The sequence below is a fragment of the Oncorhynchus clarkii genome, chromosome 9 (assembly GCF_045791955.1).
Source record: "Oncorhynchus clarkii lewisi isolate Uvic-CL-2024 chromosome 9, UVic_Ocla_1.0, whole genome shotgun sequence".
In the NCBI taxonomy this organism is placed as follows: domain Eukaryota; kingdom Metazoa; phylum Chordata; class Actinopteri; order Salmoniformes; family Salmonidae; genus Oncorhynchus; species Oncorhynchus clarkii.
The window spans coordinates 13004172-13028252 of record NC_092155.1 but is presented as its reverse complement, the minus strand read 5'-3'; the positions used below and the strand labels follow the sequence as shown (position 1 = coordinate 13028252).

General features: G+C 45.6%; 2 protein-coding genes across 2 annotated transcripts; one reads left to right on the top strand and one right to left on the bottom strand.

Annotated features, from left to right (window-relative positions):
• Positions 1–373: 373 nt before the first annotated feature.
• Positions 374–3556, top strand: LOC139415908 (ribonuclease kappa-A-like). The gene is made up of 3 exons (XM_071164069.1): positions 374–619; positions 1115–1197; positions 2456–3556. Exons 1-3 carry the CDS (start codon positions 542–544, stop codon positions 2598–2600), a joined length of 306 nt encoding a protein of 101 aa, XP_071020170.1. The 5' UTR covers positions 374–541; the 3' UTR covers positions 2601–3556.
• On the bottom strand, positions 3555–21784 carry LOC139415907 (polyunsaturated fatty acid lipoxygenase ALOX12-like). Its single transcript, XM_071164068.1, has 15 exons — positions 21420–21784; positions 17864–18010; positions 17497–17698; positions 17190–17271; positions 16949–17071; positions 15211–15317; positions 13529–13701; positions 8210–8353; positions 7875–8078; positions 7402–7488; positions 6986–7155; positions 6694–6815; positions 6312–6412; positions 5923–6093; positions 3555–5357 (listed from the first exon to the last, which is right to left on the bottom strand). The coding sequence occupies exons 2-15, from the start codon at positions 18008–18010 to the stop codon at positions 5178–5180; spliced, it is 2013 nt and encodes a 670-aa protein (XP_071020169.1). The 5' UTR covers positions 21420–21784; the 3' UTR covers positions 3555–5177.
• Between the last annotated feature and the right edge of the window lie 2297 nt (positions 21785–24081).

The window sequence follows — 24081 nt, the reverse complement described above, 5'->3', positions numbered from 1 at the left end:
TAACTAACGTAGCTAGCTAGTGTAGTTTAAGGTTGAGCTAGCTTGGTTGCAATGCAGGCTGTGTGCGCTCTGAACACTCCGAGAGCGAAACGCTCCTTATTTAAGAACGGACAATCTAACAACGTTCTGCATTTACGAACGCCCAGAGTACACTCAGGGACTCCGGAGTGAATTTACGAACACACCCTAAGCACTTGGCCATGTCGCTGGAACTGTTTAGTGTAGTTATCTCATCGGAAAAATAATAATAAGTGGAATTTAAAATATTCTTAGCTAAATACACATATTTCCATAAATATCATCGCTGTCAATTTTAGCCACGTTTTTTATTCTTGAACATATCCATAGAAAAACGTTTTTCCGGTTTCCATAAGTCACCTGACACACTGGTGACTGAGCTCGAGCTCCTCGGAACAACTGGTTAGACGACAAACAGCTGCCCAAGTGCCTTTTTTTTCTACTATTTAACTTGAGAACTACGACAGTTCCCGTAGTAATAAGTCTACTTTTGAGTTTACGTCGTTGTTTGAGTCGTTAAACTATGGTTTCGTGTTTATTTTGCGGTCCCAAGTTGGCCGCCTGCGGTATTGTCATCAGCATCTGGGGAGTCATAATGCTGGTAATATAACTTGTAATTTAAAGTACAGTGGTTTTAGTTGCTTATTATCAGAATGTGTACAGTGATTGTTAAATGACTCGGTTATTGATAGACAGCCGAGATAGTATGGTAATGTTTTCTTGCATTGCATATGACAATGTGTGAGCCCCAGCCCAGTATACATAACGTTAACTTGCTCGTTCATTACAGCTGGATTGTATAGCTAGCTATCTATCGCTTGGTTTGCCTCATTAAGACCTAGACAGACGGGTACTGATGGTGTTTGTTGTGGTGTTATCCTACAGCCACTGACCATATATGCTTCTTGTAGTCAAATAAACTCTCTAGATTTGAGAATTTCAGTTTCACTTCAGGGTGTTTGTTCTACTCATGACATTCACATTTGTTCTAGTATTATGCACTCTGCACTGCTGATACAAGCAAAATAAGACCTACTACTACTGTCATTTACTCCCTACAAATAATCGCTCTGTCTGTCTGTCTCTCTCTCTCTAGGCAATGTTGGGTATTTTCTTCACCACCCACTCTGCAGTGCTGATAGAGGATGTGCCTTTCAAAGAGGAAGACATGCACAATGAGTGAGTCCACACACACACACACAGTCACACAGTCAGTCTCTGGACACCTGACTCACAGTGGAAGAATAGCGTCAGAAATGTCACACACTCAAGAGACACACATGTGCCTCTGATGTAACATAGGTGAGGATACACAGTAGAGTAGTCTGTGTATATGTTCAGGATGGTTCTGGTTCAGCTTTTTCTCCCTCAATCCTATCCTTATTAATTAGGGGAGGAAACTCAAAACTGACCCTAGGAGGCTGGAAGCTGTTGCTTCTTTTAAGGGAATATACCACTCAAATTCAAATCAAATTTATTTATATAGCCCTTCGTATATCAGCTGATATCTCAAAGTGCTATACAGAAACCCAGCCTAAAACCCCAAACAGCAAGCAATGCAGGTGTAGAAGCACGGTGGCAAGGAAAAACTCCCTAGAAAGGCCAAAACCTAGGAAGAAACCAGGCTATGTGGGGTGGCCAGTAATCTTCTGGCTGTGCCGGGTGGAGATTATAACAGAACATGGCCAAGATGTTCAAATGTTCATAAATGACCAGCATGGTCCAATAATAATAAGGCAGAACAGTTGAAACTGGAGCAGCAGCACGGCCAGGTGGACTGGGGACAGCAAGGAGTCATCATGTCAGGTAGTCCTGAGGCATGGTCCTAGGGCTCAGGTCCTCCGAGAGAGAATTAGAGCACACTTAAATTCACACAGGACACCGAATAGGACAGGAGAAGTACTCCAGATATAACAAACTGACCCTAGCCCCCCCGACACAAACTACTGCAGCATAAATACTGGAGACTGAGACAGGAGGGGTCAGGAGACACTGTGGCCCCATCCGAGGACACCCCCGGACAGGGCCAAACAGGAGGAAGTTATTTTTTATTTTATTAGTCCACTGTTGATACAGTGCTTAAATGTTTGCCATATCAAGTTTTCAAGAAGTGTCACTTGCCACATCGATGCATATTGCATCATCATCATGATGATGGGGCAAGAGACACTTTGCTTCTTGAAAGTCCAAAACTTGACTGCTGACAAGCAAAACATGTTGGGACTGTGTCAAGTGGACTAATGAAACGGATACCAAAATATAGTTTGAGTATAATTTTCCTTTGTGTTTTTATTTACTTGCCTTGATTTATTACTTTCAGCTCCTTGTGGAGTAGTGGGCTTCAGTGTGTTTTTAGCGTCTCGGTTTTTCCAATTTGTCACCTGTGTCCCTTTCCCACTCTTTCTCACCCCTTGACCGCTGTCCCTCTCTCTTCCAGTCAAGAGCCTCCCCACTCCATCTACAAACTCTATAACCAGGTTGGATACAACTGTTTCATCGCAGCTGGTATCTATGTGCTGGTTGCCGCTCTCTCCTTTTGCCAGATTAAACTCAACCATCGCAAGGAGTACATGGTACGCTAGCACCACCTACTGGACTAGCCATGGTACTGCATGACTGATACCACCTGCTGGACGAGCCCTGGTACTGCAGGCTGCAGAACCACTGCCTTACACTGTCTGGAGAAGTGTCTTTTTCCATACATGTTCTGTTTTAAATATGAATGAATGGTAGCCAGGGTTGGGGCTGATTCCAGACAATTCAGGAAGTACCCTGAAATTCCAATGAGGAACATTTTGAATTGGAATTTGGTTCTTTTTTAATTGAAATGGAATTGACCCAAGGCCTGATGGTAGCATTGTTATTGTCTGCCTTGTGTCCTGATTCTCCGCACTTCTCCCAAAGTGTGCACTTGTACAGTCGCCATCATGGACTTAAAGCATGGGATTGATGTAAGCGTTGTCTGGAGGGAGTTCCCAGCACTCTTGAATCCATGGGCGGGAGTCTGCAAGTGCACACTTTGGAAGAAGGGTGGAGAATTGGGAGTAAGCCTATGTATGTGTATGATCAATATATTTGTTAATCACTAACACCATGCTATCTATCATTAATCTACTGAAATCAAATCACCAGAGTTGTATTATTTCCTTGCTAGCGTCTACAGAATTAGGAATAATAACTGCTTTGTTAATTCACTGTGCCTGTCTTCCCCTCAGGTAAAACATATCTTGCAATTTCTCAAATTATAGTTGTATTTGTTTGAAGCCCTAACTTGTTTTTAGAAGCTGCACAGAAGTTTGAACTTCTAGTGTTTTTTTTTTAGAACTTCTAGAATGTTGTGCCTTATGTGACAGAAGCTGTTCTTTGTATGTTCTAATCTAGTGCCTTATTGGACGGAATGTTAATTTCTCTGCTTTTTTTTTTTTTTGGACTGTTCAGTCAGATCTCTTGGCTTTCTAGTTTTGGAAATCTAATGAAAAGTTTTGAATTTTGTCCAGCCTTGATACAGTTTGATGTAATAAATCCTGATTGTTGTGTAGTTTTAAAAATAACGTTTTATTTGGGGGGGGGGGGTGCAGGACGGCGTTTGGGAATCCCTGCTCTATAGTGATGCTGTTCACTATGCAGCTGGGCAGTAGGAAAAGGTAAGGCAGCTCCAGTCCCTGGTTTTAATCTATATAGTATGTATGGTCTGTTATTACACTATGTATCAGTGAAGGCTTCACAGGGGAAGACCATCCTCATCAGTGAATTTCAGAAAAAGAAAAAGTGAAACATTAAAGTTAAAACTATACAAAATATATTCACATGCCCCCAAATAATTGCTTAAAACACACTTTTGCAATAAAGATCTACAGTAGCACCATGGTGTAGCTGGTGGACATCTAGTTTCCCTCCTCTGGGTAAATTGACTTCAATACAAAACCTAGGAGAATTGTGGTTCTCACCACCTTCCATAGATTTACACAGTAATAATGAAAACTTCAGGTTGGAGGACATCCTCCGATCAGAGCTCTTGCAGCATGAACTGACATGTCCACCCAATCAAAGGACCAGAGAGTTAATCTAGTGCTGAAAGCATAAACTACAGCTAGCTAGTAGTTTAGTTGAACAGTTTTGAGAATTCATTTCTATTAAATTAAGGAGAAGCATGTGAGCGAGAGAGAGCTATATTCCGTTGTATTTTTTTCCCCATTTTCACAGCTAGTGAATGCAGTTAGCTTGTTTAGCCTACTCAAACAGAGAGGGATGCTAGGTGGCTATGACTATTCAACATTGGGAACTCTTCCCTAGTCAAGGTAAGCTTTTGGTTCTGTTATTACATTGAACAAAAAAATATAAACGCAACAAGTGTTGGTCCCATTTTTCATGAGCTGAAATAAAAGATCACAGATTTTTTTTTTTTACATCCCTGTTAGTGGGTATTTTTCCTTTGCCAAGATAATTCATCTACCTGACAGGTGTGGCATATCAAGAAGCTGATTAAACCGCATGATCATTACCTTGTGCTGGGGACAATAAAAGGCCGCTAAAATGTTCAGTTGTGTCACACAACACAAATGTCTCAAGTTTTGAGGGAGTGTGAAATTGGCATGCTGACTGCAGGAATGTCCACCAGAGTTGTTGCCAGAGAATTTAATGTTAATTTCTCTACCATAAGCCGTCTCCAATGTCGTTTTGGAGATTTTGGCAGTACGTCCAACCGGCCTCACAACCGCTGACCACATGTATGACGTTGTGCGCAAGCAGTTTACTGATGTCAACATTCGTTGAGCATGTGTGGGATGCTCTGGATCGACGTGTACGACATCGTGTTTCAGTTCCTGCCAATATCTAGCAACTTCGCACAGCCATTGAAGAGGAGTGGGACAACATTCCACAGGCCGCAATCAACACCCTGATCAACTTTATTTGAAGGAGACGTGTTGCGTTGCATGAGGCAAATGGTGGTCACACCAGATACTCATTGGTTTCCTGATCCACGCCCCTATTGAAAAATAGATTTTTTTTGTGTGTCCAGATGCATATCTGTATTCCCAGTCATGTGAAATCCATAGATTAGGGCCTAATGAGGTTATTTCAATTGACTGATTTCCTTATATGAACTGTAACTCAGTAAAATCTTTACAATTATTGCGTTAATATTTCTGTTCAGTATATTATATAGTGATGCTGTTCTCGATGCGGCTGGGCAGGAGGAAAAGATAGGGCAGCTCTAGTCCCTCGTTCTGGGTCAGGATGTGTTCCTCTATCTCCTTCAGTTCCTGTTTGAACTTGTCAATCACCTCCTGGGCCTGGGACTCTGTGAAGTACTGCTCCCGGTACTGACCCAATGGAATCTGAAGGAAGGAGGGAGAGAGGAGGAGGGAGAGAGGGGAGAAGGAAGGAGAGAGCGGGAGAAGGAGGGTGTGTAGGGTTAGTATGTGCTTGGGTCTCTGTAAAGTACTGCTCCTGGTACTGACCCAATGAGAAAAATGGGCGAAAGGAGGAAGAGTAAGGCTCTATACTGGTCCTGACCCAATGGGACCTGTAGGGTGGGAGAGAAGGGGAACTAAAAAGCATGAAAAGAGAGTGGAGAGGAAATAGTCTATCTGCAGATGTACCAATGCGCTGTTGCCCTACGTCTGGGAATTCCCGAGAATAGAGAGAAAATGCAAAATGGAGAAGTGAAGAATCCTAGCTTGAAATATTTACATTTAGCTATATGAATCTGGTTTTATTTTATGATTGAAAGTACAGGAAGTGTTACTTTTTTCACTGTGCCTTGTGATCAGAGTTTACCCATCTATGTTTATAACCAAAGGTGGGAAAGAAAAATGAAAGGAGGTGGGAGACGAGCGTTGCATTCTAGTTTCATCCCATTTCATACTATAAACGTGACCCACTGTTGTTGTTTTAACTTACTGCGTCCGGTTGTGGCCGACCCAGGTGCCATGTGATCGCCATCTCCAAACATGTTTGGCTGACGTCTGGGAGGGTGTCCATGATCATCTCCATGGTAACAGCGTCCTTATCCGTCGGGGGAGGGTGGCGCATTGTGCACGGGGTGTTGGGTACCCACGCACACCAGTCAAACTATGTTAGAGTGAGATGAGTAACTTAATAGGTGTGTGTGTTTTTGTTTTTTTTTACTATTCTTGTGGGGACCAGACAGAAGTCTCCACAAGAATAGTAAACAAACAAAACTTTGAGCTAGGCTAGGATTAATGGTTATGGATAATAGGATTTGAAATGGGACTGAATTGTGTGCTCCCACAAGGTTAGCTGTACAAGACTGTGTGTGTGTACTGTACCTGTCCATTGTTGGTGGCTGCATGCTGTGCTGAGCTTGTGAAGATAGCGACACTCAGCAGTGTGATCAGTTCTGTCTTGTTGTGTAGTTCCCTGGCCAGACCTGAGAGGAAGGAAACATCAGTCAATATTACCCAGTAAGAAATCATCATTATCAACTAAGGGTCCATCCGTAGCGCTGAAGATCTGTGTTGCAGCGCGGGTGACATTTAAAGGTCATTTCGGATTCAGCAGACATATGCAGCATTCTCTGAGAATGCAATTCCACGAACACGGTAACGTTGCCTTTAAATGTCAACCGCTCTGCCATGCAGATCTTCCACGCCTACGGATTGAATCCAGTCCTGAGTCTGAGGAGGTGGGGGGTAGTGGTGGATGACTGACCAAATCTGGGCACATCAACGAAGCCCTCCTCAGCGATGTCCTTTATCCAGGCCTGCAGCTCAGTGTCCTCCACTACATCACTGTCATAATGGTAGTACAGTGACACCATCCCTGAGACAAAACTGGGGAGGGAGAAAGAGAGGGGGGGGGGGTGAAATAGCTTATTTTCCCGATGTGCATTTCAACATATCCATATTTCAGGCCTGAAGACCATGTCCTCTCCCTGCTTTCCTCCGACAACCTTATAAACAATACCTCTGTGGTCATAAAGGAGTGGTGATGGGTATTGTACCTGTGTATGGCGTCCCACAGCATCAGGCTGTATTCCCTGTAGAAGTAGTTTCTGAGCTTGGTAGCTCCGCGCTGCTGGAAGTCCTGGTAGGGCTGCAGAGAGCGGTAGGTCAGGACTTTGTACTCATTCTGGGCTAGGATCAGAAGCCCCTCCCCTCCTGTAGACACCACCTGGAGGGACAGTATTTCATCATCAATTATACTCTTTGTCTATTTCAAAACTATTCTATGCTTTTAAAAAACAGTTTGTTTCTGAAGCTGCCTCAATACAACAATATAGGGTCAGTTGAGCCCTCAAGATACTGGGGTCCTGTGTGGCACCAGGGTTGCGGGTTCAATTCCCACGAAAATGTTTGCACTCTACTGTAAGTGTCTGCTAAAATGTAAACAAGGAATAGAACGGTAAGACTGACATACCCTTTTGAAGATGCCGTCGGCTGAGAGGAGCTGAGTGCGCCCCCTGCAGTTAATCTCCAGAGTATAACGTAGGTGAGGAGCCAGGAGCTACAGTAGAGACAGAGAGAGGGGTTAGCCACAGCACACACCACCAGGTGAAGAGCCAGGAGCTACAGTAGAGACAGAGAGAGGGGTTAGCCACAGCACACACCACACCACCACCAGGTGAGGAGCCAGGAGCTACAGTAGAGACAGAGAGAGGGGTTAGCCACAGCACACACCACCAGGTGAAGAGCCAGGAGCTACAGTAGAGACAGAGAGAGGGGTTAGCCACACCACACCACCACCAGGTGAGGAACCAGGAGCTACAGTAGAGACAGAGAGAGGGGTTAGCCACAGCACACACCACACCACCACCAGGTGAGGAACCAGGAGCTACAGTAGAGACAAAGAGAGGGGTTAGCCACAGCACCCCCCCCCCCCCCCCTCCCTACCTTATATACTGGATGGACGGCAGGTAGCTGTCGTAGTGTTGACACACAGAACACCTCCACCACCAGGTGAGTTCTCAACAGGTGGGACAGGAGCTGGAACACCTGGAACTCTGAGTGACGGACCCAGATCTTGGCCAATAGCCAGGCCAGGGGCGGGTTTTTAGGCAGGAAGATGGGCGTGTCCAAGCCAGGAGTCTGCCCTAGCTGGAGAAGAGGGGGGATAGATAACGTGTATGTTTATGGCTTTACTATCCTTGTTGAGATTGAGGCTGTTCTGAGGGAAAAAGGGAGTGCAACTCAATATTAGGATAGTGTGTGTGTGTGTCCAGCCCTACCTGTATGGCGATGGGTATGAGTCCCTGGTCTGGGTGTTCATACAGCAGACAGAGAGGAGCAGCGATGTACTGTGGTTTCCCTCTGATTACGTTGGTAGGAACACCATCCATGATGGCATAGTCTACCAAGTAGATGTTACCCGCCTAGAGAGAGCATGTAGAGACGGTTGAGGTTAGGGTTGAGACTAGGGTTAGGGTTGAGACTAGGGTAAGGTTTAAGACTAGGGTTAGGTTTGAGACTAGGGTTAGGTTTAAGACTAGGGTTAGGGTTGAGACTAGGGTTAGGGTTGAGACTAGGGTTAGGGTTGAGAATAGGGTTAGGGTTGGGTTGAGGGTGGAGTTAGGGTTAGGGTTGAGGGTGGAGTTAGGGTTAGGGTTGAGACTAGGGTAAGGTTTAAGACTAGGGTTAGGGTTGAGACTAGGGTTAGGGTTGAGACTAGGGTAAGGTTTGAGACTAGGGTAAGGTTTAAGACTTGGGTTAGGGTTGAGAATAGAGTTAGGGTTGAGAATAGGGTTAGGGTTGAGGGTGGAGTTAGGGTTGAGGTTGAGTTAGGGTTGAGGTTGAGTTAGGGTTAAGGGTTGAGTTAGGGTTAAGGGTTGAGTTAGGGTTAAGGGTTGAGGGTGGAGTTAGGGTTGAGGGTGGAGTTAGGGTTGAGGGTGGAGTTAGGGTTGAGGGTGGAGTTAGGGTTGAGGGTGGAGTTAGGGTTAGGGTTGAGGGTGGAGTTAGGGTTAGGGTGGAGTTAGGGTTAGGGTTGAGGGTGGAGTTAGGGTTAAGGGTGGAGTTAGGGTTAGGGTTGAGGTGGAGTTAGGGTTAGGGTTGAGGGTGGAGTTAGGGTTAGGGTTGAGGGTGGCGTTAGAGTTGAGGGTGGAGTTAGGGTTAGGGTTGAGGGTGGAGTTAGGGTTAGGGTTGAGGGTGGAGTTAGGGTTAGGGTTGAGGGTGGAGTTAGGGTTAAGGGTGGAGTTAGGGTTAGGGTTGAGGTGGAGTTAGGGTTAGGGTTGAGGGTGGAGTTAGGGTTAGGGTTGAGGGTGGCGTTAGAGTTGAGGGTGGAGTTAGGGTTAGGGTTGAGGGTGGAGTTAGGGTTGAGGGTGGAGTTAGGGTTGAGGGTGGAGTTAGGGTTGAGGGTGGAGTTAGGGTTGAGGGTGGAGTTAGGGTTAGGGTTGAGGGTGGGGTTAGGGTTGAGGGTGGAGTTAGGGTTAGGGTTGAGGGTGGAGTTAGGGTTAGGGTGGAGTTAGGGTTAGGGTTGAGGGTGGAGTTAGGGTTGAGGGTGGAGTTAGGGTTAGGATTGAGGGTGGAGTTAGGGTTAGGGTTGAGGGTGGAGTTAGGGTTAGGTTTGAGGGTGGAGTTAGGGTTAGGTTTGAGGGTGGAGTTAGGGTTAGGGTTGAGGTGGAGTTAGGGTTAGGGTTGAGGGTGGGGTTAGGGTTGAGGGTGGAGTTAGGGTTGAGGGTGGAGTTAGGGTTGAGGGTGGAGTTAGGGTTAGGGTTGAGGGTGGAGTTAGGGTTAGGGTTGAGGGTGGAGTTAGGGTTAGGGTTGAGGGTGGAGTTAGGGTTAGGGTTGAGGGTGGAGTTAGGGTTAGGGTGGAGTTAGGGTTAGGGTGGAGTTAGGGTTAGGGTTGAGGGTGGAGTTAGGGTTGAGGGTGGAGTTAGGATTAGGGTTGAGTTAGGGTTAGGGTTGAGGGTGGAGTTAGGGTTAGGTTTGAGGGTGGAGTTAGGGTTAGGGTTGAGGTGGAGTTAGGGTTAGGGTTGAGGGTGGGGTTAGGGTTGAGGGTGGAGTTAGGGTTAGGGTTGAGGGTGGAGTTAGGGTTGAGGGTGGAGTTAGGGTTAGGGTTGAGGGTGGAGTTAGGGTTAGGATTGAGGGTGAGTTAGGGTTGAGGGTGAGTTAGGGTTAGGTTTGAGGGAGGGTTAGGGTTGAGGGTGGAGTTAGGGTTAGGGTTGAGGGTGGAGTTAGGCTTGAGGGTGGAGTTAGGCTTGAGGGTGGAGTTAGGCTTGAGGGTGGAGTTAGGCTTGAGGGTGGAGTTAGGCTTGAGGGTGGAGTTAGGCTTGAGGGTGGAGTTAGGCTTGAGGGTGGAGTTAGGCTTGAGGGTGGAGTTAGGGTTAGGGTTGAGGGTGGAGTTAGGGTTAGGGTTGAGGGTGGAGTTAGGGTTAGGGTTGAGGATGGAGTTAGGGTTAGGCTTGAGGGTGGAGTTAGGCTTGAGGGTGGAGTTAGGGTTAGGGTTGAGGGTGGAGTTAGGGTTGAGGGTGGAGTTAGGGTTGAGGGTGGAGTTAGGGTTGAGGTAGGGTTGAGGGTGGAGGTAGGGTTAGGGTTGAGGGTGGAGGTAGGGTTAGGGTTGAGGGTGGAGTTAGGCTTAGGGTTGAGGGTAGAGTTAGGCTTAGGGTTGAGGGTAGAGTTAGGCTTGAGGGTGGAGTTAGGGTTAGGGTTGAGGGTGGAGTTAGGGTTAGGGTTGAGGGTGGAGTTAGGGTTAGGCTTGAGGGTGGAGGTAGGGTTGAGGGTGGAGGTAGGGTTAGGGTTGAGGGTGGAGTTAGGCTTAGGGTTGAGGGTAGAGTTAGGCTTAGGGTTGAGGGTAGAGTTAGGCTTAGGGTTGAGGGTGGAGTTAGGCTTGAGGGTGGAGTTAGGCTTGAGGGTGGAGTTAGGCTTGAGGGTGGAGTTAGGCTTGAGGGTGGAGTTAGGCTTGAGGGTGGAGTTAGGGTTAGGGTTGAGGGTGGAGTTAGGGTTAGGGTTGAGGGTGGAGTTAGGGTTAGGGTTGAGGATGGAGTTAGGGTTAGGCTTGAGGGTGGAGTTAGGCTTGAGGGTGGAGTTAGGCTTGAGGGTGGAGTTAGGCTTGAGGGTGGAGTTAGGCTTGAGGGTGGAGTTAGGGTTGAGGGTGGAGTTAGGGTTGAGGGTGGAGTTAGGGTTGAGGGTGGAGTTAGGGTTGAGGGTGGAGTTAGGGTTGAGGTAGGGTTGAGGGTGGAGGTAGGGTTAGGGTTGAGGGTGGAGGTAGGGTTAGGGTTGAGGGTGGAGTTAGGCTTAGGGTTGAGGGTAGAGTTAGGCTTAGGGTTGAGGGTAGAGTTAGGCTTGAGGGTGGAGTTAGGGTTAGGGTTGAGGGTGGAGTTAGGGTTAGGGTTGAGGGTGGAGGTAGGGTTGAGGGTGGAGGTAGGGTTAGGGTTGAGGGTGGAGTTAGGCTTAGGGTTGAGGGTAGAGTTAGGCTTAGGGTTGAGGGTAGAGTTAGGCTTAGGGTTGAGGGTGGAGTTAGGCTTGAGGGTGGAGTTAGGCTTGAGGGTGGAGTTAGGGTTAGGGTTGAGGGTGGAGTTAGGGTTAGGGTTGAGGGTGGAGTTAGGGTTAGGGTTGAGGGTGGAGTTAGGGTTAGGCTTGAGGGTGGAGTTAGGCTTGAGGGTGGAGTTAGGGTTAGGCTTGAGGGTGGAGTTAGGCTTGAGGGTGGAGTTAGGCTTGAGGGTGGAGTTAGGCTTGAGGGTGGAGTTAGGCTTGAGGGTGGAGTTAGGCTTGAGGGTGGAGTTAGGCTTGAGGGTGGAGTTAGGGTTAGGGTTGAGGGTGGAGTTAGGGTTAGGGTTGAGGGTGGAGTTAGGGTTAGGGTTGAGGGTGGAGTTAGGGTTAGGGTTGAGGATGGAGTTAGGGTTAGGCTTGAGGGTGGAGTTAGGCTTGAGGGTGGAGTTAGGCTTGAGGGTGGAGTTAGGGTTAGGGTTGAGGGTGGAGTTAGGGTTGAGGGTGGAGTTAGGGTTGAGGGTGGAGGTAGGATTGAGGGTGGAGGTAGGGTTAGGATTGAGGGTGGAGGTAGGGTTGAGGGTGGAGGTAGGGTTAGGGTTGAGGGTGGAGGTAGGGTTAGGGTTGAGGGTGGAGTTAGGCTTAGGATTGAGGGTGGAGTTAGGCTTGAGGGTGGAGTTAGGCTTGAGGGTGGAGTTAGGGTTAGGGTTGAGGGTGGAGTTAGGGTTAGGGTTGAGGGTGGAGTTAGGGTTAGGCTTGAGGGTGGAGGTAGGGTTGAGGGTGGAGGTAGGGTTAGGGTTGAGGGTGGAGTTAGGCTTAGGGTTGAGGGTAGAGTTAGGCTTAGGGTTGAGGGTAGAGTTAGGCTTAGGGTTGAGGGTGGAGTTAGGCTTGAGGGTGGAGTTAGGCTTGAGGGTGGAGTTAGGGTTAGGCTTGAGGGTGGAGTTAGGCTTGAGGGTGGAGTTAGGCTTGAGGGTGGAGTTAGGCTTGAGGGTGGAGTTAGGCTTGAGGGTGGAGTTAGGCTTGAGGGTGGAGTTAGGGTTAGGGTTGAGGGTGGAGTTAGGGTTAGGGTTGAGGGTGGAGTTAGGGTTAGGGTTGAGGATGGAGTTAGGGTTAGGCTTGAGGGTGGAGTTAGGCTTGAGGGTGGAGTTAGGCTTGAGGGTGGAGTTAGGCTTGAGGGTGGAGTTAGGGTTAGGGTTGAGGGTGGAGTTAGGGTTGAGGGTGGAGTTAGGGTTGAGGGTTGAGTTCGGGTGGAGGTAGGATTGAGGGTGGAGGTAGGGTTGAGCGTGGAGGTAGGGTTGAGGGTGGAGGTAGGGTTAGGGTTGAGGGTGGAGGTAGGGTTAGGGTTGAGGGTGGAGTTAGGCTTAGGGTTGAGGGTAGAGTTAGGCTTAGGGTTGAGGGTGGAGTTAGGCTTGAGGGTGGAGTTAGGCTTGAGGGTGGAGTTAGGCTTGAGGGTGGAGTTAGGGTTAGGGTTGAGGGTGGAGTTAGGGTTAGGGTTGAGGGTAGGGTTAGGGTTGAGGGTGGAGTTAGGGTTAGGGTTGAGGGTGGAGTTAGGGTTAGGCTTGAGGGTGGAGGTAGGGTTGAGGGTGGAGGTAGGGTTAGGGTTGAGGGTAGAGTTAGGCTTAGGGTTGAGGGTAGAGTTAGGCTTAGGGTTGAGGGTAGAGTTAGGCTTAGGGTTGAGGGTGGAGTTAGGCTTGAGGGTGGAGTTAGGCTTGAGGGTGGAGTTAGGCTTGAGGGTGGAGTTAGGCTTGAGGGTGGAGTTAGGGTTAGGGTTGAGGGTGGAGTTAGGGTTAGGGTTGAGGGTGGAGTTAGGGTTAGGCTTGAGGGTGGAGTTAGGGTTAGGCTTGAGGGTGGAGTTAGGCTTGAGGGTGGAGTTAGGGTGGAGTTAGGGTGGAGTTAGGGTGGAGTTAGGGTGGAGTTAGGGTGGAGTTAGGCTTGAGGGTGGAGTTAGGCTTGAGGGTGGAGTTGGCTTGAGGGTGGAGTTAGGCTTGAGGGTGGAGTTAGGCTTGAGGGTGGAGTTAGGCTTGAGGGTGGAGTTAGGGTTGATCCAGTATATGGACATGAAACTAGCATTAGGGTTAGTATAGGGTGGCATTTGGAATGCAGATAGAGAGACAGAGGGGCCCCACCTTGAGTTCCTTCTCAAGGGTGGTTCTTGGGGCCAGCGACCCCTGCACCATGTCTCCAGAGACGGGGAAGTTTCCCGGAAGCTTCTTGCAGCGCTGGATCATTCTGGGGTTTGAACCGTTCAGACACTGGTACCCGAAGAACGAGTCTTCCTTCCAGTGCTCCATACAGTATTCTGGAATCATAGGGAGAATCAATTTATCAATCACAAAATAAAAAAAAGTACGGTCTGAATAAACAATTCTTAATAAACAATCTACACAAATATATAATAGGACTGACAGGGTGAAGACAGAGAAGGCTTATTCCGTACAGATGTAAGATCTTAGTTTGACCAGTTTGCAACAGCAGGAACATTATCCTGCAGCAACAGGAAATGTGAATGATTATGTGGATTATAATTCATGGACATTTTTTGTAAGGGTTGATACATTTTTCATTAGGGCAAATCAAGTCTGACATGTTAAAGTGGAATAGACCAAACTTTAGAAGCCTTTTAAAACCTTGGATACCCTTCAAGTTTACATTTACAGCTGTGCAGAAAAAATTGTAAGCAACAAAAGAGTGATCTGTAGTGTCAGAATATTAATAAATGGAATATATATTGAAGGAGAAACAATTGTTTAATCAAAGATTGAAAATGCTATATACACTGACTGAGTTACACACACTGGTGTTGCAATATTCAGAGGCCTCACTTCCCCAAAAACACAGGAAGAGACAGCTATAAAAAAAAAGTGTTGACCTATACTCTATGAGGACTAGCACCTCTAACTCTAATAAAATACATGCCCAAAAGTATGTTGAACATCTCACTCCAAAGTATGTCGAACATCTCACTCCAAAGTATGTCGAACATCTCACTCCAAAGTACGTCGAACATCTCACTCCAAAGTACGTCGAACATCTCACTCCAAAGTATGTCGAACATCTCACTCCAAAGTATGTCGAACATCTCACTCCAAAGTACGTCGAACATCTCACTCCAAAGTACGTCGAACATCTCACTCCAAAGTATGACGAACATCTCACTCCAAAGTATGTCGAACATCTCACGCCAAAGTATGACAAACATCTCACGCCAAAGTATGACAAACATCTCACGCCAAAATCATGGGCATTAATATGGAGTTGGTCCCCCCCTTTGCTGCTGTAAAAGCCTCCACTCTTCTGGGAAGGCTTTCCACTAGATGTTGGAACATTTCTGCGGGGACTTGCTTCCATTCAGCCACAAGAGAATTAGTGAGGTCTAGCCTGGCTCGCAGTCGGCATTCCAATTCATCCCAAAGGTGTTCAATGGTGTTAAAGTCAGGGCTTTGTGCAGGCCAATCAAGTTATTCCACACTGATCTCAACAATCTCATTTCTGTACACTTCACAATAACAGCACTTACAGTTGACCAGGGCAGCTCTAGCAGGGAAGAAATTTTACTAACCGACTTGTTGGAAAGGTGGCCTCCTATAACGGTGCCACGTTGAAAGTCTAGTGATGCACGGGTTGACTCATAACCCCAGTCCCCACGGCTATATCCCGCAGGGCGGACAGTTTTGGAGTCATTAAATAGTGTGTGTCTGAAGGGCGGGCGGGTTGAATACTTTGGCCATGTTGTGTATCTGTAGCATTACGTACAACAGTACCCACAATGCTCTATTCAGTAGTCTATTTATGTGCCACTGTACTCTACCAGATATGGGGCTCCTGAGTTTCCAGAAGCATCGTTTGAAGTCTTCCAGATTGTCCCATGACTTCCCAAACCTGATGGCTAGCTTCTTCAAAGACAGCTCTAGAAGACTGAGAGAGGGGGGAGGGAATGAGGGAATGAGGGATGGGGAGGGAATGAGGGATGGGGAGGGAGGGAGGGAATGAGGGAGGGAGGGGGAGAAAAAGAGAGACAACAGGAAAGACCATTTTGAAACACATTTTCTTAAAATAAGGAAGCAGATACAGTTGAAGTCGGAAGTTTACATACACTTAGGTTGGAGTCATTAAAACTCGTTTTTCAACCACTCCACAAATTTCTTGTTAACAAACTATAGTTTTGGCAAGTCGGTTAGGACTACTTTGTGCATGACACAAGTAATCTTTCCAGCAATTGTTTACAGACAGATTATTTCACTTATAATTCACTGTATCACAATTCCAGTGGGTCAGAAGTTTACATACACTAAGTTGACTGTGCCTTTAAACAGCTTGGAAAATTCCAGAAAATTATGTCATGGCTTTAGAAGCTTCTGATAGGCTAATTGACATCATTTGAGTCAATTGGAATTGGAATAAACACCATGGGACCACGCAGCCGTCTTACCGCGTTTTGTCTCCTAGAGATGAACGTACTTTGGTGCGAAAAATGCAAATCAATCCCAGAACAGCAGCAAAGGACCTTGTGAAGATGCTGGAGGAAACAGGTACAAAAGTATCTATATCCACAGTAAAACGAGTCCTATATCGACATAACCTGAAAGGCCGCTCAGCAAGGGAGAAGCCACTACTCCAAAACCGCCATAAAAAAGCCAGACTACGGTTTGCAACTGCACATGCTGACAAAGATCATACTTTTTGGAGAAATGCCCTCTGGTCTGATGAAGCAAAAATAGAACTGTTTGGCAATAATGACCATCGTTATGTTTGGGTTATGTTTGGAGGAAAAAGGGGGAGGCTTGCAAGCCGAAGAACACCATCCCAACCGTGAAGCATGGGGGTGGCAGCATCATGTTGTGGGGGTGCTTTGCTGCAGGAGGGACTGGTGCACTTCACAAAATAGATGGCATCATGAAGTAGGAAAATCATGTGGATATATTGAAGCAACATCTCAAGACATCAGTCAGGAAGTTAAAGCTTGGTTGCAAATGGGTCTTCCAAATGGACAATGACCCCAAGCATACTTCCAAAGTTGTGGCAAAATGGCTTAAGGACAACAAAGTCAAGGTATTGGAGTGGCCATCACAAAGCACTGACCTCGATCCTATAGAAAATGTGTGGGCAGAACTGAAAAAGTGTGTGTGAGCAAGGAGGCCTACAAACCTGACTCTGTTACACCAGCTCTGTCAGGAGGAATGGGCTAAAATTCACTTGTAGAAAGCTTGTGGAAGGCTACTCGAAACGTTTGACCCAAGTTAAACAATTTAAAGGCAATGCTACCAAATACTAATTGATTGTATGTACGTCTGACCCACTGGGAATGTGATGAAAGAATTAAAAGCTGAAATAAATCACTCTTTACTATCATTCTGACATTTCACATTCTTAAAATAAAGTGGTGATCCTAACTGACCTAAAGCAGGGAATTTGTACTAGGATTAAATGTCAGGAATTGTGAAAAACTGACTTTAAATGTATTTGGCTAAGGTGTATGTAAACTTCCGACTTCAACTGTATATTAGGCAATGTGGGAAGGGCTTAAGGGGGGGGTCTGTATGACTCACGCGTAGTGTAAGGAGCTCTCAAAGTCACTCCTCTTCTCATTGTCGAAGCGAACATCCTGATGAAGGTCTGCCTCGGTCTTCGCCTCAATACACTTGGGAATCCCAGGAGCCCATGCAACCCATCTGGATAAACAACAGACAAACACAACTGTGTGGAAAAGTGTGTATTCATGTCTGTGCATGTACACATACTGTAAATGGATGCATTTGTCTCTAACAACATTTCTGTAATGTAACTGACCTGTATAGCGCCTGTCTCTCCTGCAGTTCTGCTTTTCTGTGAGCCAAAAGCTGAGGAGAGGTGTCGTCACTGAGTCTCATTGCTGAAGGAGGGAGTGAGAGAGAGCAGAGGAGAGAAAGAGAACAAGATACAGACAAAGAGATGACTCACTCACATCCTTCTCTAACCTCTATTTGACCTTCATCCTTTGTTTTCACCAAATTTAGGACACAGATCTAGGATCAGCTTTCTCTCCCCAAAACCTAACCTTTATCACAAAACTTGAGATCGGTATCTTGAAGGGCAACCTCTTTGTTTTACCATTTACCTGTGCCTTCTCGTAGCTCCACCTTGACATCTCCTATGAGCCAGCGGTAACAGGGGAAGGTGAGGGCTGTACCACCACCTGGTGGCGCCACGGTGACATAGAGACAGAACCAGTTATCCTCTACCCAGTACCTCTGTTTCTCCAGACGCACCAAAAGGACACGACCCAGAGGAGCCGGGCTACACACCTTGTATTCATCCACCTGGAGGGGAGGGAGGGAGTGGGAGATGGGGAGGGAAGGAGGGAGCGGGAGATGGGGAGGGAGGGAGGGAGATGTTATACTGATCCTTTTGAGTGAGAGAGAAGGGTTGGGAGCATGAATTCACACACACACACACACACACACACACAGTGCTGCCATACTCACCGCTCCTCTACAGAAGTCCAGTCCAGGGTTATCCAGCGTTGTTCTCTCGCTGTCTCCTTTCTCTCCCACCAGAGTAATGTATATGTAGTTATTGGTCCCTGAATACTCTGATGTGCCTGTAGCAACTGTCACATTATACTCCTCCATCTAACACAAACACACAATATTGACAAAACATTTTATGACCTCCAAAATGACAAAACACTGTCACCACATCTACTGGCAACTTGGCATGCAATGCCCTGTCGTAGTGGAGGAACGAGCCTACATCTGTCTGCCTAAGGGTCAATTCTACCGAGGAGTCTAAGGACATGCATGGATGAGTAGCCTACATCCGTTAGACAGTTATGAGAACACACCTGTTAGGAACATACCTGCACCTCTAGACTTACAATGAAGGGAAATACATCCTCAAGCTCTTAAATCACCTTGACATATGAGGGGACAGATTTAGTAACTTAGAACACTTTTATTATGTGTATCATACCAGGTACTGTAGATACACTCAGTACCCCCATGAGGATATCTAGGTAGATACACTCAGTACCCCATGAGGATATCCAGGTAGATACACTCAGTACCCCATGAGGATATCCAGGTAGATACACTCAGTACCCCCATGAGGATATCCAGCTAAACAGGTAGATACACTCAGTACCCCATGAGGATATCCAGGTAGATACACTCAGTACCCCATGAGGATATCCAGCTAAACAGGTAGATACACTCAGTACCCCATGAGGATATCCAGGTAGATACACTCAGTACCCCCATGAGGATATCTAGGTAGACACACTCAGTACCCCATGAGGATATCCAGGTAGACACACTCAGTACCCCCATGAGGATATCACGGTAAACAGGTAGATACACTCAGTACCCCATGAGGATATCTAGGTAGACACACTCAGTACCCCATGAGGATATCCAGGTAGACACACTCAGTACCCCCATGAGGATATCACGGTAAACAGGTAGATACACTCAGTACCCCATGAGGATATCCAGGTAGATACACTCAGTACCCCCATGAGGATATCCAGGTAGATACACTCAGTACCCCATGAGGATATCCAGGTAGATACACTCAGTACCCCCATGAGGATATCCAGGTAGATACACTCAGTACCCCATGAGGATATCCAGGTAGATACACTCAGTACCCCATGAGGATATCCAGCTAAACAGGTAGATACACTCAGTACCCCCATGAGGATATCCAGGTAGATACACTCAGTACCCCCATGAGGATATCCAGGTAGATACACTCAGTACCCCATGAGGATATCCAGGTAGATACACTCAGTACCCCATGAGGATATCCAGCTAGACACACTCAGTACCCCATGAGGATATCCAGGTAGATACACTCAGTACCCCCATGAGGATATCCAGGTAGATACACTCAGTACCCCATGAGGATATCCAGGTAGATACACTCAGTACCCCATGAGGATATCCAGGTAGACACACTCAGTACCCCCATGAGGATATCCAGGTAGACACACTCAGTACCCCCATGAGGATATCACGGTAGATACACTCAGTACCCCATGAGGATATCACGGTAGATACACTCAGTACCCCATGAGGATATCACGGTAAACAGGTAGATACACTCAGTACCCCATGAGGATATCCAGGTAGATACACTCAGTACCCCATGAGGATATCCAGGTAGACACACTCAGTACCCCATGAGGATATCCAGGTAGATACACTCAGTACCCCATGAGGATATCCAGCTAAACAGGTAGATACACTCAGTACCCCATGAGGATATCCAGGTAGATACACTCAGTACCCCCATGAGGATATCCAGGTAGATACACTCAGTACCCCATGAGGATATCCAGGTAGATACACTCAGTACCCCATGAGGATATCACGGTAAACAGGAAGCGGAGCTGGGAAAACACCTCTCTTACCTCACTTTAAGTTGCTGTTTGCACCTGTGCTTTTAGATGTCATGTTTTCCTAGTGTGTAGTCGGTTCAGCTCTTTCCCTACAGTGATATCACTTGTTAACCTATGTTGCCTCCCAAATGGCACCCTATTCCCTATGTAGTGCACTACTTTTAACAGGCCCCTATGGACCCTGGTCAAAAGTAGTGCACTATATAGGGAATAGGGTGCTATTTGTGAATCAAACCAAAGAGTGTTGCCAAGTAGTTTCGTATTGGCTCAGTTGGTAGAGCAGTGCTTGCAACACTGGGGTTGTGGGTTCAACTCCCATGGGAATGGGAGTTGAACCCTTCTGGGTAAGAGTGCCTGCTAAATTATTAAATGTGAAAAAATGCAGTGTAACTCTCACAGAACAGGTTATGTTTGCCTGTGATACGGTGTGGGTGGTGCCATTGGTATTAAACAATAGCGTTGTACGGTTGCACAATCCCGTGTAGGCTTTCTTCAGAATTGACTTCAACAGTCAAGTAAATTAATACCCACATGCCTTGGGGCAAGTGCTATTTTTATTCTATTATAGCGAAAACAATGGTGAGACAATGATGTGAAATGTATTTACATCAGCTGATATCTCAAAGAGCTGTACAGAAACCCAGCCTAAAACCCCAAACAGGAAGCAATGCAGATGTAGAAGCAGCTAAACAGAATTATCACATCTTTGTGTAGAAAGATTGGTGTCGGTGTTCTATTATAATAGCATTCTAAGGGTATTCCAATCCTTCAGGCATTAGAATTTACTGTGAGAGTTGAGCCAGAATTCTATTAATGTATTCTATTCATTCTATTTATATTATCACCCCTTTGTGTCAGTGGTATTTGTGTTCTATTATAGCATTCTGGGAGTAACCCAATCCTTTAGTCTGTAGTAGACTGTACGGTGAGAGTTGAGCCAGCTAGCGGATTAACTGGAACAGTGGCTCATTGGGAAATACATCATGCACCAGTTGGTGGTATTCACGTAGTTTTAAAGGTTGAAACTATCAGCTTTAAAAAGGTTTTCCCCATTAAGAGGCAATAGTGCTCTGCTGCGTGGTTCTGAGCATAGCTTGTTCCGAAGACAATGATGAAAAGACGGCATTCGCAACTTGAGAACAACATAATGTCCACAGTCCCTGTCCTACAACCTGGTCTCAAAGACTACCACCGCAAACTTCTGCTTTTCAGCCATAGAAATGCAGATAGATATTTCTGACACCAAGCATTGCCGTAAAGGGAATTACTGTGTGCTATTGTGTTTGTCATGTTTAAATTACAACATAGTGCAGATTCAAACACACTCTGTTAAGTCAACCATTCGGATTGCAGGTAGTTATTTATGACACTACACGGTCTGGTTTTAGTCTCGTACACCACAATATGAGTAACGACTGTAGTTTACAGAACTACACTGGTAAGAACTACCACTGCACAGTCTCACATCTATATCTATACTCTCGGTTCTCCTCAAATTACTGAACACAGGATTTCAAGTTCAAACTGTTCAAAACATTCTATACTTTTTGACCTTGCGTTTCAGCATGTTTCTACCTTGCATTCCCTGAGGTACAAACCCAGTCCACAGTAAAAACAAAACGGTAAAAGGAAGGACATACCTCAGCTGTTAGTGAAAGGAACAGAAAGTCCACTGTCTAATGTTTCTCTGTGCCTCTCTCTTTCTCCCTCTGCTTTGTTTCTGTGTCAGTAACTCTCCCGCTCTTCCCCCCTCTCTCTGAAATCTCACAGTTAGCTTGTTCACACTACCGTGCACCAGTTCAGTGGTCCAACTGCAATCTGCTATGTTGCAAACATCCTCTCTGATGAGACCACATCTCTCCCTTCCTCGATCATTTACATGGTTTTACTACCTGTCCACATCTCCAAACTAATGAATTGGCTTCTCACTCTCCCTTTCTCCCTTTCTTTAGGTCTACACACACCCGTCCTCTGCTCCCCCTTCCACTCTCTCGCACAAGGAAGCACACCAACGAGTCCCTACAGACAGATAAGGTTGACAAAACAATCACTTTATCGGAGAGATCTTTCAAAACCTGCAGTCCAAAAATATGTAAACACAACAAGCATCGCTCCTCAGCATACACCTCCATACAATAGTTTACGCACGGTTATATATAATATATAATAGTGTATTAGTGTAATTTCAGATGTCCTCTTTAGACAACCCCTGTAGGGAAGTCTAATACCGAGAATTTTAAAAAAGGAAATGCATTCGGAGAAAATATGACTTGACATTCAAATTAGGTTCTCACATACAGTACCAGTCAAGTTAGGACACACCTACTCATTCAAGGGTTTTTCTTAATTATTATTTTTTTTTACATTGTAGAATAATAGTGAAGACATCAAAACTATGAAATAACACATAGCTAGAAAAGTTAGATAAGTTACAGAGGACTATTATTTGTCTGTGGCTTTAGACCTGCAGCAGTAAACATTTCAGTTAAAAAGGTCCAACACATCAATAAATAAATACAAACAAATAGTACCAGTCAGAAGTTAGGACACACCTACTCATTCAAGTGTGCAAAGTTGTCAAAAGTCAAAAAAATATGTTTTTATTCATTTAACAATTTTTTGGTTACTAAAGGATTCCATTTTTGTTATTTCATAGTTTTGATGTGTTCACTATTATTCTATAATGTAGAAAATATTAACACTTGCAACTGGTCCTGTTAAGTCACTCTGCTAATAGCTTCTATGCACAGCCTGGACTCAGGGGTAGACGTAACATAAGCAACGTAAATCCTGGAACACTCCAATTAGTATCATACTGTATGATATATTTCCGGTGGTATGTATTCATTTGTGGATGTCCATCATCCATTTCAAATGATATGTTAGGAAATGCAATTTGTACAATATGTTACAAATTACAATGTGTTGTGGCTAATGTTGGCTATGTGGCCAACGTTAGCTAGGCTAGGGGTTAGGAGTTAGGTTAAATGGTTAGGGGAATTGTTAGTTGACATGATAAGCAGTTGCAAAGTAGCTAAAAAGTAGTAAAAGTTGCTAATTAGCTAAAATTATGAGATTCTAACACACAACCTTTGGGTTGCTAGACATTCGAGTTATACACAAAACCGTCTAACCACCCTACTTTCATTTTGGCTTTAAGTAATCTTCTGTCTTATGTAACCATACCAAATGTAACCTATCATAATAATTCGAGTATTCCGGACTTAGTTTACTATGTTACATCTAGTCTGAGACCAGGCTGCTATCTAAAATGTGGTCTGAGAATATCTATAGATTGTCTGCCGTGTGTATTCAGTCCAAGTGGGAGAGATCGGAAGTTCTATTTTGTCATGTGTAGAATCTCCATCCTGTGGATTAGAATCATGTCTGTTCTAAACATTCCATCATTCTGAAACATTCTGTAGTGTTCTACAGAACACAGCTGTTCCATTCTACTCCCCTCAGACCAAATCTGCAGCCTAAACTCTCTAGAAGCACCCCCCCAAATGGTGACGTCATCCCTAGAGTGTGTGTGGGTACGTCAGACATTCTGACCGTCTCAGTCTGTTACATCTTCCACCAACCTAGATACATATATGTTCCTAGCACTCGACTGGCCCAAGTCAACAGAGGGATAGACAAAGCTAGACACACACACACTACACAAAATGGGTGAATACACAGAAACAACAGTCACACTTCATGAAGAACTTAAGACCTTTCGGTCAAGATGCCCCAGGTTATAACCTAGTGTCAACATGGTGCTAGATTGTCTACTAGTGAACGTCCTTCCATTGGCTTCTTGCCAGTTGCGCTTATCATTGGTTTATCATCGTCAATAGATCCTCTTCGAGTAATACTGGTCACACAAGACACTTCCGGGACCTTTCAGTCAAGATGCCCCATGGCTACTGATAGTTCTGCTCTGAGTAATCTTGGTTAGCCCAGAACTAAAATCTTTACGATGTCTGTCCACAAGAGATGAGTTGAGTAATAACATGATCACAGCTCAGCCTGCATTGCACAGACTAATATACTAGATATTGCACAGCACTCAACACACTTCCTGTTTTAAACAGTACAGAGTAGCACAGTGCTATGTAGGCTGAAAAAAACCCCTCTAAAAATGAAACCTAAATTAAGCATTCATACTAACAGTAGAGTTTTTACAGTAGGTAGGGAGTTAATAAATTCCCAAAGTCAAACTGAAACTTCATCTGAAACATCAATAGAGAGACTTTCAGCAGTTGTCTTTGAAGTTGATTTATTTTATAACAAAAAGAATTGATACTGTATATAAGA

What these genes read in the sequence shown, in the direction of transcription:
- LOC139415908 (XM_071164069.1), top strand. Translation starts at nt 542, where the DNA reads ATGGTTTCGTGTTTATTTTGCGGTCCCAAGTTGGCCGCCTGCGGTATT. An exon ending in TCTGGGGAGTCATAATGCTG is followed by an intron (nt 620 to 1,114) that starts GTAATATAACTT and finishes CTCTCTCTCTAG; the next exon opens with GCAATGTTGGGTATTTTCTT. An exon ending in GAGGAAGACATGCACAATGA is followed by an intron (nt 1,198 to 2,455) that starts GTGAGTCCACAC and finishes TCTCTCTTCCAG; the next exon opens with TCAAGAGCCTCCCCACTCCA.
- LOC139415907 (XM_071164068.1), bottom strand. Translation starts at nt 18,010, where the DNA reads ATGGAGGAGTATAATGTGACAGTTGCTACAGGCACATCAGAGTATTCA. An exon ending in GAGAGACAGGCGCTATACAG is followed by an intron (nt 17,072 to 17,189) that starts GTCAGTTACATT and finishes TTGTTTATCCAG; the next exon opens with ATGGGTTGCATGGGCTCCTG. An exon ending in CTGTGGGACGCCATACACAG is followed by an intron (nt 6,816 to 6,985) that starts GTACAATACCCA and finishes CTCCCTCCCCAG; the next exon opens with TTTTGTCTCAGGGATGGTGT.